A 14,007-nucleotide genomic window follows, 5' to 3' on the forward strand; every position below is an offset into this window, starting at 1 on the left:
TTTCCACGGAGCCGCTTTTCTAATATTTAAAGTACTACAGCAAAAATAACAGCAAACCTTCTTAGCCACCTTCAGTTAACGGGGAAAAAGTGAATAAGAAGCTCAATAGAAACTTTTAAGGGGATGTGGAAGTCACCGAGGAAAACGAGTTAAAAAATGTGAGTTCATCTGCCAACCTAATGGCAAGACAGGGAATGAAGCGTAAAGGAGTGGATGAGAAGTCGACTCACGGACGTGCGATTCGACTGTAATCGGTAAACATATCATCTATAATACTTTTCTCTCTATGGAACTTTCTATGCAGAGTTTTCCTCTCCGACTTTCTAGTTTGTCGGTTCCGCCTGCTGAGGCGATTTGGGGTTTCCACGGCTGTTGACACGCTTCTGCTGCAGAAGTTTTCTACTAATCGCCAGTTGTTCCTCCATAATGGCCGCCACATTTCTATACCTCATGACAAATGCCTTCTTTTCATTAAGCCTATTGAGGAGGGCGCTCAGAGCAGCATCGCCAGTTGACAGGGCTTTCCGAAGTTTCTCCATGGCACGCATCCTTTCAAAGGCTTCTTCACCTTTTCCCTTCCGCAATTTTTCTAGTTTCTCCTCATACTTTTTGATAGCCCGCTGGTGAGTCTCCGCGACATTTTTTTCGTTGTCCAGCATTCCAGGAATAGACGCTGGCCACACAAAACCCTCTTTCATAACAACTTCAACGTCTTCCCTACTCCCCTCGGGGGCCAGAGAGAGGCTCGTGTCCTGATTTGAATTAACGAAGCTATTCTCATGGCTACTGTCAGTAAGGTAACTACTATTGTTACTCCCAGTACCGTACGCTATCTTAAAAGTGCCGGCCGGAGCAACCACCTCGAGCGCATCCTCAGACTCCTTCAACGTCCATGATTCTTCATCCATCGACGTTTTCAGACACAACAACCGGTCCGCATTGGCACACAGGCGCTGCCGTTGACCCGAGTAATAAGACAACGTCTCCAGCTCGCGCCATATGCACTCCCTAATAGACTGCATCTCTGCCCTTAATTCAGCGCTGATGACCCACCACCACGGCACCTCAAAACCGTCAGTACATTCTCCACCATTTTGCTTACCAGCTGTCGCCGTTGCGCCTTCACATCCAGCAAGACCGCCATCCGCACTTGAAGCGGGTGCGGTATCACTCTTTGCTTTGTATGCTACTAGACTTTGTTGTAACTGACTGACATACTGTTTCAGTGTCGCGGCGTCAAACTGATCTCCATGATTTTTCCCCTCATTTTCCCCCTCTTGCAGCTGCTGACTTCCACATGTCTCGTTCCGAGAGGTGCAGGCACCAACCAGGTTTTGACGGACAGCCTGTAACCGGTCAGTGACGCTGTTCAACCACTCAACTTCCATGTCGAGCTCCACAAACTGCCCACGCAGCTCCCCTACCGCCTCTTCAAAATTGTCACGGTAGTCCATATCTCCGTGACGGGACTGAGGCATCTTCCGGAGCTTTCCTCTTCGTCCGATGGTCTCCTCAGGAAGCTTGCGGGCTGACAGGACACAAGCAGCGTCACGAAGTTCATTACCCGTGGTTGTTCTGTCACCTTTCCGGATTACTTCAGTCTCAGCGCCGCCACTTCCGTCAGGCATTTCCCGCTCACTCTCGTCTGGAAGACAACGCACTCGCGTAAATAAGACATTACATTCCGCGTCATCAGCGGCGTTCGCCACTTCTGATTCCCCTGAAACGTGGAAGTCCAGGCTGATACGATCGCACCCCGGCCGCTTGAGGTTTCCGTGATTCCTCACAGCTCTCTGTGCTGGTGGTTCAGCGTCAGTCACCACACTGCCTCCTTCCATGAAAAATTCGGGGCATCCATCGGTTTTCGTAACGCTCCCGTTTTCATTTTCAAGAGGGCAACCCACACTAACTCCGGAACTTTCACCGTTGCCAGCTTTTACATCTTTCTTTTTTACGGTGTAAGCTAATGGAAACAACCCCATACGTTCGCCAAGTTTCAAAACGGCCCAACCTCCAACCTGACGAACAACCTGCACCTCCTCTCCCGCCTTTGCCTGCAGGCAGAGATTGGCATACTTAGCTTCGGGTGGTGGGGTGTACGGAAAGGCCACAACCCGATTGGACAAGTTCATCCGCCTGATACTCAACCCTCCTCCACGAAAAAAAGGAATGCAAGTAAAGAGAACACCGACAAGAATTTAGGCTGCCGGTACCTCCCGCCACTTTTTCTGTTTCAGTGTTTCCCGGTTCTCCTTTTTTTTTCGTAGGGAGTAGCCCCTATGGATTCGAACCAATAACACCAGTGTGGTTTGTCCACGCGTACGCCCTTGCCTCATAACGTTGACAGGGGGGAAAAGGTAGGAAGCATATTATAAACTACAGGCACTGGGGGTTGCAAAGGAAACACGCAAGTTATGTGCAGGGTTTGAGTGAGGCATTGGCATTATGTTTTGGGGGCGGTGCTGCTGTCCGCCCATGTTGCACGTTATCCCGCCAGCACATACCCATTCTGCTGCCACACATTGCGAACAGAGACAACAATAATATATTACCATTACGCGAATCTTATACACCAAGCGCTTCGGTTACAATTACCACCTTCTCCCCTCTAGCGCAAATAATCGGTAGAACGTATAAAAGGATCATTTCGCTGGTGCCACTTTGTTATCCACCCGACTGTCCACTGGCCGTTCCTCCCCACATGCGCAGACCACCTTTTCCCGATAGTTTTGCCGCTGGCAATTGAAACAATACCAATCGCCTCGTGACCAAAAGGAGAGAACGTCCGAGCGGATGCCATCGGCTGCGGGAAGAAAGCACACTTGGCAGCGCGTGTCCTCACGTTTATTCACCTTGTGGCAGGCACATCGCCAGTACTGTCCGTCATTAACCGGCTGGTGGTGCCACTTCTGCCCGCAGCGTTCGCACTTGGCCGTTCCATGTGAAATACGAGCAAATTTTACACTTGCGTCCTTCGCAACGGAGGCGTCAGTGAAACTCCCACTGGTCCCCAGGTTGGTACCGCCATTGGGGCAGCTCTTGCTATTATTTTTGCAGCTGCGATCCAGAGCTACAACGTGTCGCGAGGATTTATTGACATGATTGCATGACTCACAGAACCAATTCGTCGCACTAGCAAAGTCCCAGACCCGCACAAGTTCTTCCAACGTCGACTGATGAGCGAATCGACGAGGGATGCGACATCGAGTACATGACACCAGTGAGGCGTTGCATACAACACCACACCCGCACAGCCACGCATCGCTGCGAGTAGATGCAGTTGCACCATGCAGCGGAACTCTGCAACGATTGCAGCGTTGTTCCGGAGCGAGTCGGGGGAAACAGTTGTGCAAACCGAAGGGACGCGCAACATGGATGCGGTCTGCAGGTTCGGAGCCGTACAACTGGGAGTTGCTCAGTTTCTGTTGCCCTCCACAATTCCAGCAGGACACAGAGAGGTCAAAGCGACCAGTCTCGCAGTTCCTGCAAATAGACGACTGAAGGGCATTTGACTCGCTACATACAAAGCACCGCCACCGAGCAACTCGGTTACGTGTTACAATTACGGAGCCCACAGGGGAACGCTGTATCTCGTCCGCTACGCGTTCATGCTGGGCAACGTGAAGTTCTGTCTGCGCCTCCCGTGCTAGATTACAGCAGCGACACACCGCATCCCTTTCGAAGTTGAACTCGTGACAACGACTACAGAACCATGTAGTGGGATTGCCGCGCCAGCGAGCCACCGCCGTCGCCGCGTCATGACGCACGGTGTGACAAGAGTCACAAACAGATCGAGAGCGATATGGCATACAATGCAAACACGAACCACATACCCAACCACCCGCTTCAAGAGCACCAGCACCTTCTTCGGTTGTTGACTCTACGCGACGAACTTCAGATTTCTGCTCTTCAGTCAACCGCTGGGGCTGGAGACAAGAAAGGTGCGTAGTAGAGGAAACTGATGGCAGGTTACCGGAGTCTTCGTCGATGCCTGTTAGAACCGCTGCTTGCTGCTCGTGAGCCCGGCGAATATCGTGGCCGCCCATTGGTGCGCGTGTGTTGAACTCAATTTCGTCCACAGGCCATGGTGGTAAATCGTCCGCAGGGGTAATTTCTCCCTTTCCATCCGTACGAGAAGTTAGGCCTTCTGTTTTTCGCCAAATGCCTTCCCGACTAAGATGCAAGGGCGGTGGGGGCTTTATGCCTAAGACCTGCCGGTATCGAAGCAGAGGGAATACGTTGGACGCGATATTAAGCCATCGCCGCATGTGACCACCTCACCTCTACCTCCCTGTTCTTTCTCTGTCAGGTTCACCTAACCTAACTTAGTTCTAGGATTCCGACACGAATTAACGCTCGACATTGTTCAAGTGATGACAACAGAAATAAAGTAAGGGATAAGGGGGGGAATAGACGTACAATGCGAATAGGTGCCAAGATCTATAAAAAAAAAAAAGCCGATGACGAATAAAAATCAGGTAGATGAAGCCATGGTAACGGAAGAAAAAGTGGTCACTTCAGATCATGAACGGTAAACCGTCCCTGAAGTAGTTTAGTCCTCTCCACTTTTATGACGCTCACTGTCATATCACTCTTAATTCCGTCCCTCGCTTTACCCTTTTCCTTCTTTACGAAGCATATCCCTCCAAAAGACGCCAATGTCATCACGTGAGTAGACACATGGTTGAAGAAATTGCAGCTCTGTTTGTATCTGTAAAAGAATTAAGAAAGAGGTGTATGTGTGCTGGGAGTGTAAAATGAGGGTTTAAACTCTATGCGATGGGGTCCTGTTACGAGACCCCTGGTGAGTTAGAACTCAAAAGAAGACAGAGAAGCAAGTCTAAAATATGCGAAGGTAAACACCTAGCTTCGTGGGAACGGGTAAAACAACAACAACAACAACCGAAAACACATCATTCGCGCACTCACCTCCCCTAATAACCTTTGCCTCTCCCTAAGCAAACTACACCACCCAATGGCACTTCTATACCGTCCACCAAAACCGGTGTCACTCCACGATGGAAAAATGAACCAAAGCTAACGAAAATGTGTCTATGTATCTATGCAAACATGTGGTCGCTCTTATGTTGCTGAATAAATTGGTCTGCGATGATGCGGCACCTCAATTGGCTGATTACCTGCAGCCGATCGGTCCACTTGATAAATTCGCTCCGCGAAAAGATGAATAGGGTAAGAAAAACAGAAAAGAGGAACGAAAAGAAGCAACTCCCTAAAATGTACGCTGGTATATGGATATACACGGATATATTCTCTAATCTTATTCTATAGTTGCACGGAGACCTTTTGCAGCATGTGCCGAAGCTACGCTGCAATGAGGATTACCTTTCTTCAATTGTATTTTGCATCACGAAACCCTAGTGACAAATCGGCTGTCGTCTGTGCAGTGGACCAATTCCTCTTCATCGATCCAGTGTTTGGTAGCCGGATACTTCGAGTCACGTGGCGGTGAATACGAGAGCCTACGCGGCAGCAGTGACGTGTTGGGCGTACCGTCTGTGAGTGGAGTCCTGTTTTGCCATATTTGACTCCATGGTGAAGCGCTGCCACTCTGTGCCTCCTTTTCGTCCACCCTGAGCTCGTTATCCTCCCTCATTTTGGGGGACGTGAGGGGAATAGGATTTTTAATGCGAGTGAAAGCCTTGTACTTTCTCTGCTGTTGCTGTCTTCGTTCATCCTGCTTTTGCACCATATCCCGCAACATATTCAACAAGTCGTTCGTTGTACGGCCTTGAGGGTTGCTGCTAGCAGTCGATTCCGGCATGGGCCACTGCCTCGCCACGTTGACAGCGTCCGCACCGTCCGGAGAGTCACGGAGCGTTTTGTTGCTCATGTCTCCCCCGTTTGTGTCTTCTGCAGTCAAATAATCCCTTTGCAATGGTTGGCGATGCAGGACCGAGGGGTCACTTACTCTTATCCTCGGCTTGTCATCCGTAACAACGCTGTAAGCACTCGCGTCCGACTCATCCTCAGGAGTTAGGTCAGATACCTCCACATGAACCGTTTTCCCCTGATCCGGCTTGTCAGTTAGCGGGGTAGACAAACGAGGAACCCGCGGGTCTACAGAATCGTGGAGTGGAACGGGAGGTGACAGCCTTCGCCTTTCCTTCTGTCTTTGTTGCTCCATCACGTGGGACAAGAAGGCAGCGCTGACAGTTTCATCCATCACACATGAAGCAACGGCACCAACGGATGCTGAAAGCGTGGAACAGTTAATGAAATCAACAGTGTCTACTGCGGTGTCACCCGCTCCCGGATCCATCATAGATAAATGAGGGGTGAATGTTTCGGCACTATCCACATACTCTCGCCGATCCCTCTGTTGTCCTGACTCTTGTTGCAACTGCCGGTGTTGCTGCATGGGAGGGTCATGTTCCACCCCTCGGGCCTCATCTTTCATGCAGGCTGCTGTGTCCAAACCATCGGTACCATCACCCGACACGGGTTTACCTCCAGAAGGGCAATGCTGGGGGCCGTATTTGCAGTCGTGGTTTGTGGTTGCATCCCCTGCGGATATTTCACCAGCAGCGGACGTGCCCGTGAGTGAACACGGGTCAATTCGCCGAGTTTGTGTGACCTCGACATGGACAGGAGTGGCGATGGACAAGCTGCTCTCGCTTCCGGGTTGCAACTCCCTCCTGCTCGTTCGGCTGCAACATTTAGAGCGTTGAGGCGGAGGGGAAGACGAGTGGACCATGCTGCACGGTGCCGATACGGAAAGGGAAAATCTTCCCTGCGGCCAGTGTAGTGCGCCAATATCACAGGTCTCGGTGCCTCCGACACTATTAAGCGTATTACATTCCCCAGATACTTCCGCACTGATCTCCGTAGCCCCGTCATCCACAACCATGGAAATTTGGCTGATTTCTCGCGCTGGCGATAACATTCCTCCACTCATCGAAGAGCGCACGGATTCCGCAGACAAACTGGCTTCCACAGCTTCTCCCACAGCAGATGAGGAATCGTTTCCTCGGGGCTCCGACTTTTCGCTCGGTTGGGCGGGTAGGGTCTCAGAGGATCGACGAATGCTCAGCGGAACAGAGGTAAGAGAGAGATCGTCCGCCCTCTCTGGTGCCGCTTCCTTACCAGAGCATGAAGTGAATTTCTCACAGTCCACACCATCGGAACAATTGCCGTCATTTACTATCGCAGGCACGCGAGGCCCACTGCTAGACCGCCCTGCGGAGCCATTGTCTTCCCTGTCAGGTGCAGTTACCGTTTCTGCCGGTTTCTCTTTCTTCACCTGTTTGTCCTCGGCCACATCGCCTTCTCGAGAGCATTTGGTGCACGCGGCTCCCATCCTTCACTCTAGTGCGAATCAATAGTCTGATTACTGCTTGGGTAAGACAAAAAGAGTAAAAACAAGTAGAATTACAGAAACATTCATTCAGTCCACGTGAACTTACAGAAATAAAGGGAGGCATGCATTGACAAGCGAGTGAACAGCGGCCAAGGGGAAAACGGCACAAGCTTCCCCCATTGCACTTCGACTGCATCACCCCGAAGCGGAACTGACTACCTCATCCGCGCGAACAGTAGCCCCACACGCGCCTGTACGTATGTAGCTCAAAGAAGGGCCAATCCATTCAGCCACATCGTGAGGAATACTAGCACTCACTAGAAGTAACGGGGAGCGAAGGGAGAATGTATCGAGCGCAATAGAGGAAGCACGAGAAAATGTTGTGTAATTTATCCTTCTAGGTACCGCTCCACCCACAAAATCCTCCTGGCACCGCGACCCAATAACCCCACAAACTGCTCCCTTCCTGCCATCCGCTGATGGGACTTCACACCATGCAGAGGGGGGCGCACAAAAGGTCTCGGTGGGCAGTGAAGCACCCATACACTGGTTTACCACACAACAGCAACGATAAATCCAAACATAAATTCTAGCAATGAAACTGGGTAAGAGGATGTGGCGTCTCGGCGTCACACAGCCGTCACCATTCTGATACAGAGAAACGCCCAAACTGCAGGCTTCAACCAGGTGCGGCCACCGCTGCTATTACTTCTCTGCAGCAACAGTCACCAAGTGCCTAGAGGCAGGTACATCCATTTAGCAATGCACTCCGCAAAAACAGAGGTGGAAGACATTAGAGCCTCACGTCTCAGTTTCAATGAGAGATTGTCTCCTACAGGTATCATAGTAAGCTGAGTTATTAGCTGTGTAAGTAAGTCATCTGCATCCATTGTCTTGATGTGGAGGAGCTTACGCAGCGACCCCGCTTCCTCATTTTTTACGCTCGAACCCTTCGCACCTGCAACCTTCTCCCCGACGGGAACACTAACGGCTCCTCTCACCAGCGTTGCCGCGTGAAGTAGCCGCTGTCCCACACACTCCACCTCCGCCAACATCAGCAACAGCGGCGCGACATATTTTCGCTCCAAACGCCGGCGGTGCCAATCGAAGGACCTCTCGGCCACATCTGTGGAGTTAACATCCTCATCAACGCACAACGTGGCACCAGGCGATAAGGGTGTGGAAGATGTAGAAGTAGAGGTTATCGACGACGACTGATAGGAGCAAAAACTTCCTTCAACACTAACCGCGTCCTCCTGCTGCCTAAAAGGGGGATCACAGCTGCGTGCTCGTCTCAGCCATACCTGACAACCCTTTAGGAGTTTCCACGGGCCACTCACCCCCCTCCTTGCAATAGGATGACGAAAATGCCGCATGACACACGTGACGGCAACGACACAAATGCAGCCAGCGGTGACATACCGATGAACCTTCCGACACCGCGAAATGCGTCCAAGAAACGCTAAGAAGTCGCTTAGCGCCCTTGACTGCCCCGGTAGAGCCGTCCAACCGTTTCGCGCCAGCCATGAAGATCTCGTCGTTAGCGACTCACATACAGTGAAGCAGGAGGCGGACATCCTCCCACAGGTGGATACGAGTGGTGGATGAATGGTGGTGTCGGACTTTGCTGGTGTGCTCGACGCGCACCCGCACCAAACGTCGAACAAAACTCCGACGGGCAAATGGTCAGAAAACTGCTACTGTGGCAAAGATATTGTGCCTACTTGGATCCCTTCGGCAAGTTGCTGGAGGAGGAGGAGGGAAGACCAGATCCACGACAGCGCCACGGGAAGATAAAACTACTTCCTCACGTAGAGGTGGCAATTATGGTAAATAATCCCGTGCAGCATGGCCAGCTCCTCAGAAACGCAAAAATAAATAAGAAAAGAAAAGAGATCGTCCCCTTACATTTTCTCATAGCCGAACGCGCGACAAGAAAGGTCATTTGAATCGTTCCCTCTCTGACAGCGGTCGTGCTAAGCAGAGTGACATTAGAATAAACGACAGGTTAAATTATTCGAAGGTTTCAACGACAAGTGCACCATACCACAATGAGTCCAACGCTTTTAAAACGACATACTGGCACCCACTGCGGCTTCAGGCCCACAAAAAACGGAGAGGCCAGCAGTTGCCGTGGGGTCCAAGGAAACCGAAACTCCTTCACTTGAGACTTTATTTCTACGGGGCGTGGTGCACGTTGCAACGCGGCGTGAATGAACCACCTCACGGTCCAACATAAGGACATGAAGTTACCTCCAGCGGTCCCCATCGTTTCCCCAACCTGTATGTACTGATAAGATCACTTGCTGAGTCTCTCTCCTCTCGCCCACATATCAACCTACAGCAGTGCAATGCACTAATCTCATAAACACGAAGAAAGACGATAAATATAAACGTTCTGTGAAGCTGGAGAGTTAGGACGCAACTCAGGTAGAATAGAACGACGAAACAATATACGGCCGAAGAGGTTACGTATGACGATCACTTGCACAAACGAGAGTTTAAACCAATGAACAACGTCTGACAAGCAATGCAGCAAGGATCCAAGGGGAGAAAACGAAACAAGAGGGTGCGCGGAAAACTTTCCTTAACCGAGTCACCTCGGCGGGACATCCCTCTGGCACAAGTGTTCAGACCGTGTGGCGGTTCACTAACTCATAGAGATACTCATACAAGGAAATATACTGGATAAGTTATGACATAGCCATCCATAGTTGTAGCCAGGACTGATTCATGTTTTTACGCCAGTCCCGCAGGGTATACCGCCAGTCAGAGGGTTCTGACACCACGACCGCATCCCCAGCGCTATCCACGTAGCGAAGGGAAAGTTCCTCAGCGCCTACTTGTTCGTCATCATCAATATCAAGTGGAAACAACAGGACGTGGTCAAGACCATTGGCCTTTAGCGCTTCCTTCACTCTCCAAACGATGCCTCTAAGCCGTGTGCGCCGACGGATGGGCTTCAGAGCAACACTCATCGGAAGTGCAAGTAAACCATCGCACACGTCTGACACAATGGACGTTCTGCTGCAAGAGACATCAATGTCGCTCCGTACTATGTAAAGAGATATTGGTATGGTGTATATCGCCGTATTCATTCCTCGGCTTGGGTCCCCTACCGAGCTGCTATAACTACAGCTCATGCTCCTTCCGTCCGAGTTCCGAAAATCCAACCTCAAGGGCGGGTGCGCCGCGAACTCGGCGCGGCGGGCGGCCACAGCAGCGGCATCTGCCGCCATGCGAACAATCTCCGCCGCGAGCTTGCTCGGTTGAAGTACCGTACTTTCTGGGCGGTGCGGCTTACAACATGAAAGTTCCGCCAATTTATCGATGGTTTTCGTAACAGCGGTGGAATCGTGTGAAAAGTTCCCCGACTCAAACCTTAGCCCCGTTACTTGGGCCAGCTGGCACGGTGCCCGCGTCATTTGCAGTTCATCAGGAGGGTAAGGAAATTGATCAGCGCGGCTGCTGCCCCCTTGAGCAAACATATGGCGACATTTCTCGGTGTAAGACCTTGCATACAGCTCGTTCAACTCTGCACGTAGCCGCTTGCTTTCTTCTTCACGGGCTTTCTGGGCTTCGCGCACTGCCCTAAGTTTGCGCTGCCGACGCAAGTAACTGAAGTATATCTTTTTGCGCAGGATGGCCTCTAAGGTTTGTGTAGAATATCCTCGGCAGCGACCGACTAACATATGCGGTCCTCCTGAATTTTCGCACTCTTTATCAGCCTCCCCTTCCATTTCCTGTCGTTTCGCAGTCCGATTCGCTTCCAAAGTGATAACGCACTCCGTGGTCCGTGATTTCTCAGTTAATGACGATGCCATCGGGCTCTGCGACACCTCCAACAACCTTGCCTCCAGCAACTCAGACATTGATTTGGATCCCGCGTCGACACCACTGAGTGGCTCAGCAAACAGAGCTAGCTGCCCCATAACTGACAGGCCATCCGACACACGACTGCGCCGAAGGCCTGGTGTAGAGTTCCTGTGTTTATGGGGCGATGACACAAGCGTGAAGTTCTCCCCGTCTTTCCAATCCACACGCACAACTTCACCATCGTAGCCCTCGCACAGACTCAACCTGGAAAAAGCCTCCGCATGGCGTAGCCATGGTATTCGGGAAATCTTTGCATTTATCATCTCTTGAGTGAAGGTATCAAACGCGTCTGTGCCACCTGGGTCTGCAATGTCGCTGGCGGCACCCTGACTTGTTACGGGTCGCGAAGACGCAGGAGTTGAGTAGCCCGATCGCTCCGATATGTGGAGTACATCATATCGTCGCTCCACGGGCATTAGGCTGCTAACCAGCTCCTCGTATGAGCCTGCTACCCGGCTTGCAAGTGGCGATGACGTTGTCGGAATAGCTGCTGCGAGGGGAAATATATCGTCCATTTCCCCACCGCTTCCTATTCGACAACATAAGCGGTTGACTCTGTTGGTTTGAGTAGCGATACCGTTGGTGGCCCATAAGTCACAAACCTCTGCTGCTGAAAGCCGCGATGGAGGGGGTGTTGTCGCAGGCGTAGGGCAACGAGAGGGGTTGAAAATAAAAAACTCGCGAAGTAATTGCGCCGCTGAAGGGCGTTCCATCGGATCCATGACAAGCATCCGCTCCACCAAAACAACCACAAGCTGATGCAGAGTTTTTTCTTGTCGAGTAAAAGCATCGCCGTATTGTGATTCCAACAAATGCAGTTGTTTTGGTGTAAAAGTGTGCTCACAATGCAGCGCCTCTCTGTCGTATTGCCCTTCTGTAACGACATGAATTTGAGCGAGCACATTGTCAGCAGCAAATGGGAGTTTCATGCAGTAAAGTTCGTAAGTAAGTACCCCAAGTGCCCATATATCAGCCCCAAACGAATATGGCTCACCAAGACAGAGCTCTGGACAAAGGTAAAACGGTGTGCCGATGAAGGTAACAAGCTTTGGATCCGTAGGGCTGACGACCTTGCTAACACCAAAGTCACCGATCTTCACCACATCGCTCTCCGTCAGGTACACATTAGCCGGCTTCACGTCACGGTGAATGATGCCACACTCATGTAGGTGAGCGAGCCCATCAAGGCATTGCCGAACCAAATCCACAATGCGGAAGGATTCAATCCATTGCTGATGCTCTTCGCTGGGAGACTTATCCCCCCTAGATGTAGTCTTCCATGCATTCCGGCGCCCACTGGATCTCGACCCACAACGCATGGATGCATCTCCTCCACCGCTACAGACACTCCTCCGTTTCTCGTTGGAGCCGGATCTACTCCCACAAACCCCACTGCCGCGAAGAAGCAAAGATAGGTCGCCCCCTGCCATGTACTCAGTAACGAGGCAAAGCTGCTGTTCATCATCCACAAAGCTGTCGACGTACTGCAGAACGTTTGTATGTCGTAAGTTCTTGAGAATGGCAACCTCGTTCATCGCATGGGCAACCTCGTCGTCGGAGATGGCTTTCAATTGTATTACCTTTACCGCGACCAACTGTCCGTACCACTCACTCCCCGGAAGCGTGTCGTGGCTGAGAAAAACACTACCGAAGCTTCCACTGCCGATCTGTTGGCCACGTGGAAAACGCCTCCATCCTGAGAGATGATGGCTTTGAGCTCCATTGCCCATTTGTGGAGTGGATTGAGTGGTACACGCATCCCAAGGGGCTCGGCTTGTCATTCCAGACTAGCGTGGATTGGCAGGGCAGGTTCAGCTGAGCCCCTCTTCCCGTACCTTATATATATATACATATATTTATATATATGTGGTGCGCCATCAAAATATGGGAGGAAATTCGGTGGGATGAGATTAGAAAGAAAAGATATAGGCCAATGGATTGTCAAAACGGCGTACATTCGTAAACAAGTGCGTCTACACATTCACCCACTCTCGTGCCGCATGTTTTTAGCACTTCACACATCCGGTGCGCCACGATAAGGGGAGGTGGGAAGACTTTAATTTGCAACAGCCGCCTAGCCTCCGTTAATTTTCTCACCCCCAACGGCCAACACAGCACCATTAATTAAATGCGCAACAAATCGAAGTGAATAGAAAAGAAATATAAAACCGCAAATAAATGTCCAGGCTTCTGGAACCTACGAACATAAGACCTTAACCTCCCCTAATGGTTCTGGCCGTTGAGCACGACTGCAAATAAACAAACGCAGCGCACAGGTCCACGCACAAAGCAACCACGCGCCTCATTCCGTTTCCGTATAATTTCCCTACTAACCAAGTTAAATCACCTTCATCTGAAGCTCACGATGTGTTATAAAGACTGGGGTGCGATGAACATGGCGAAATACCACGAAGAGACAAACCGCTCCGTACGAGCCTTCTCCTGTCCTTTATGTCACCGTATGGTCATCATTCATCAGAAAAAAAAAAAAACGATCCAACCTTTCTTCTTTCCAGGGTAGACAACTACAAGTGACGGCATAATGTAGCATCTGTTCTCTATCGCCTATATCAAAACAAAACACAACGATGAAAATAATGATAATAATACGGAGGTAACGGCACCAACAACAATACAATAGGACAAATAGACAGACCAGTATATATGAATGCATCCAGTTGTCAAATGCATACGTATGTATTGTTAAATAAATTACCTAACTTTACCTCCAGAGGCGATTTTATCGACGTCCTCCATCTTACCCCAACATGTCGGTCTTACCCTAAGAGATTCAGTGATATATATATATATAT

The 14,007-nt window shown here is 50.7% G+C and overlaps 6 protein-coding genes across 6 annotated transcripts; all 6 read right to left on the reverse strand.

Annotated features, from left to right (window-relative positions):
• Nucleotides 1–323: 323 nt before the first annotated feature.
• On the reverse strand, nt 324–2,132 carry TEOVI_000130200 (uncharacterized protein; the record flags this gene model as incomplete). Its single annotated transcript, XM_067224543.1, has 1 exon — nt 324–2,132. One exon carries the CDS (start codon nt 2,130–2,132, stop codon nt 324–326), a length of 1,809 nt encoding a protein of 602 aa, XP_067080644.1.
• Nucleotides 2,133–2,642: 510 nt separating this feature from the next.
• Nucleotides 2,643–4,268, reverse strand: TEOVI_000130300 (uncharacterized protein; the record flags this gene model as incomplete). The annotated part of the gene is made up of 1 exon (XM_067224544.1): nt 2,643–4,268. The coding sequence occupies one exon, from the start codon at nt 4,266–4,268 to the stop codon at nt 2,643–2,645; it is 1,626 nt and encodes a 541-aa protein (XP_067080645.1).
• Nucleotides 4,269–5,365: 1,097 nt separating this feature from the next.
• On the reverse strand, nt 5,366–7,318 carry TEOVI_000130400 (uncharacterized protein; the record flags this gene model as incomplete). The annotated part of the gene is made up of 1 exon (XM_067224545.1): nt 5,366–7,318. The coding sequence occupies one exon, from the start codon at nt 7,316–7,318 to the stop codon at nt 5,366–5,368; it is 1,953 nt and encodes a 650-aa protein (XP_067080646.1).
• A 195-nt stretch (nt 7,319–7,513) lies between these two features.
• Nucleotides 7,514–7,861, reverse strand: TEOVI_000130500 (uncharacterized protein; the record flags this gene model as incomplete). The annotated part of the gene is made up of 1 exon (XM_067224546.1): nt 7,514–7,861. One exon carries the CDS (start codon nt 7,859–7,861, stop codon nt 7,514–7,516), a length of 348 nt encoding a protein of 115 aa, XP_067080647.1.
• A 182-nt stretch (nt 7,862–8,043) lies between these two features.
• TEOVI_000130600 (uncharacterized protein) lies at nt 8,044–8,895 on the reverse strand (the record flags this gene model as incomplete). Its single annotated transcript, XM_067224547.1, has 1 exon — nt 8,044–8,895. The coding sequence occupies one exon, from the start codon at nt 8,893–8,895 to the stop codon at nt 8,044–8,046; it is 852 nt and encodes a 283-aa protein (XP_067080648.1).
• Nucleotides 8,896–10,011: 1,116 nt separating this feature from the next.
• On the reverse strand, nt 10,012–12,975 carry TEOVI_000130700 (serine/threonine-protein kinase, putative; the record flags this gene model as incomplete). Its single annotated transcript, XM_067224548.1, has 1 exon — nt 10,012–12,975. The coding sequence occupies one exon, from the start codon at nt 12,973–12,975 to the stop codon at nt 10,012–10,014; it is 2,964 nt and encodes a 987-aa protein (XP_067080649.1).
• Nucleotides 12,976–14,007: the final 1,032 nt, after the last annotated feature.

The sequence above is a fragment of the Trypanosoma equiperdum genome (assembly GCF_001457755.1).
Source record: "Trypanosoma equiperdum strain OVI genome assembly, contig: ctg_346, whole genome shotgun sequence".
Lineage (NCBI taxonomy): Eukaryota > Euglenozoa > Kinetoplastea > Trypanosomatida > Trypanosomatidae > Trypanosoma > Trypanosoma equiperdum.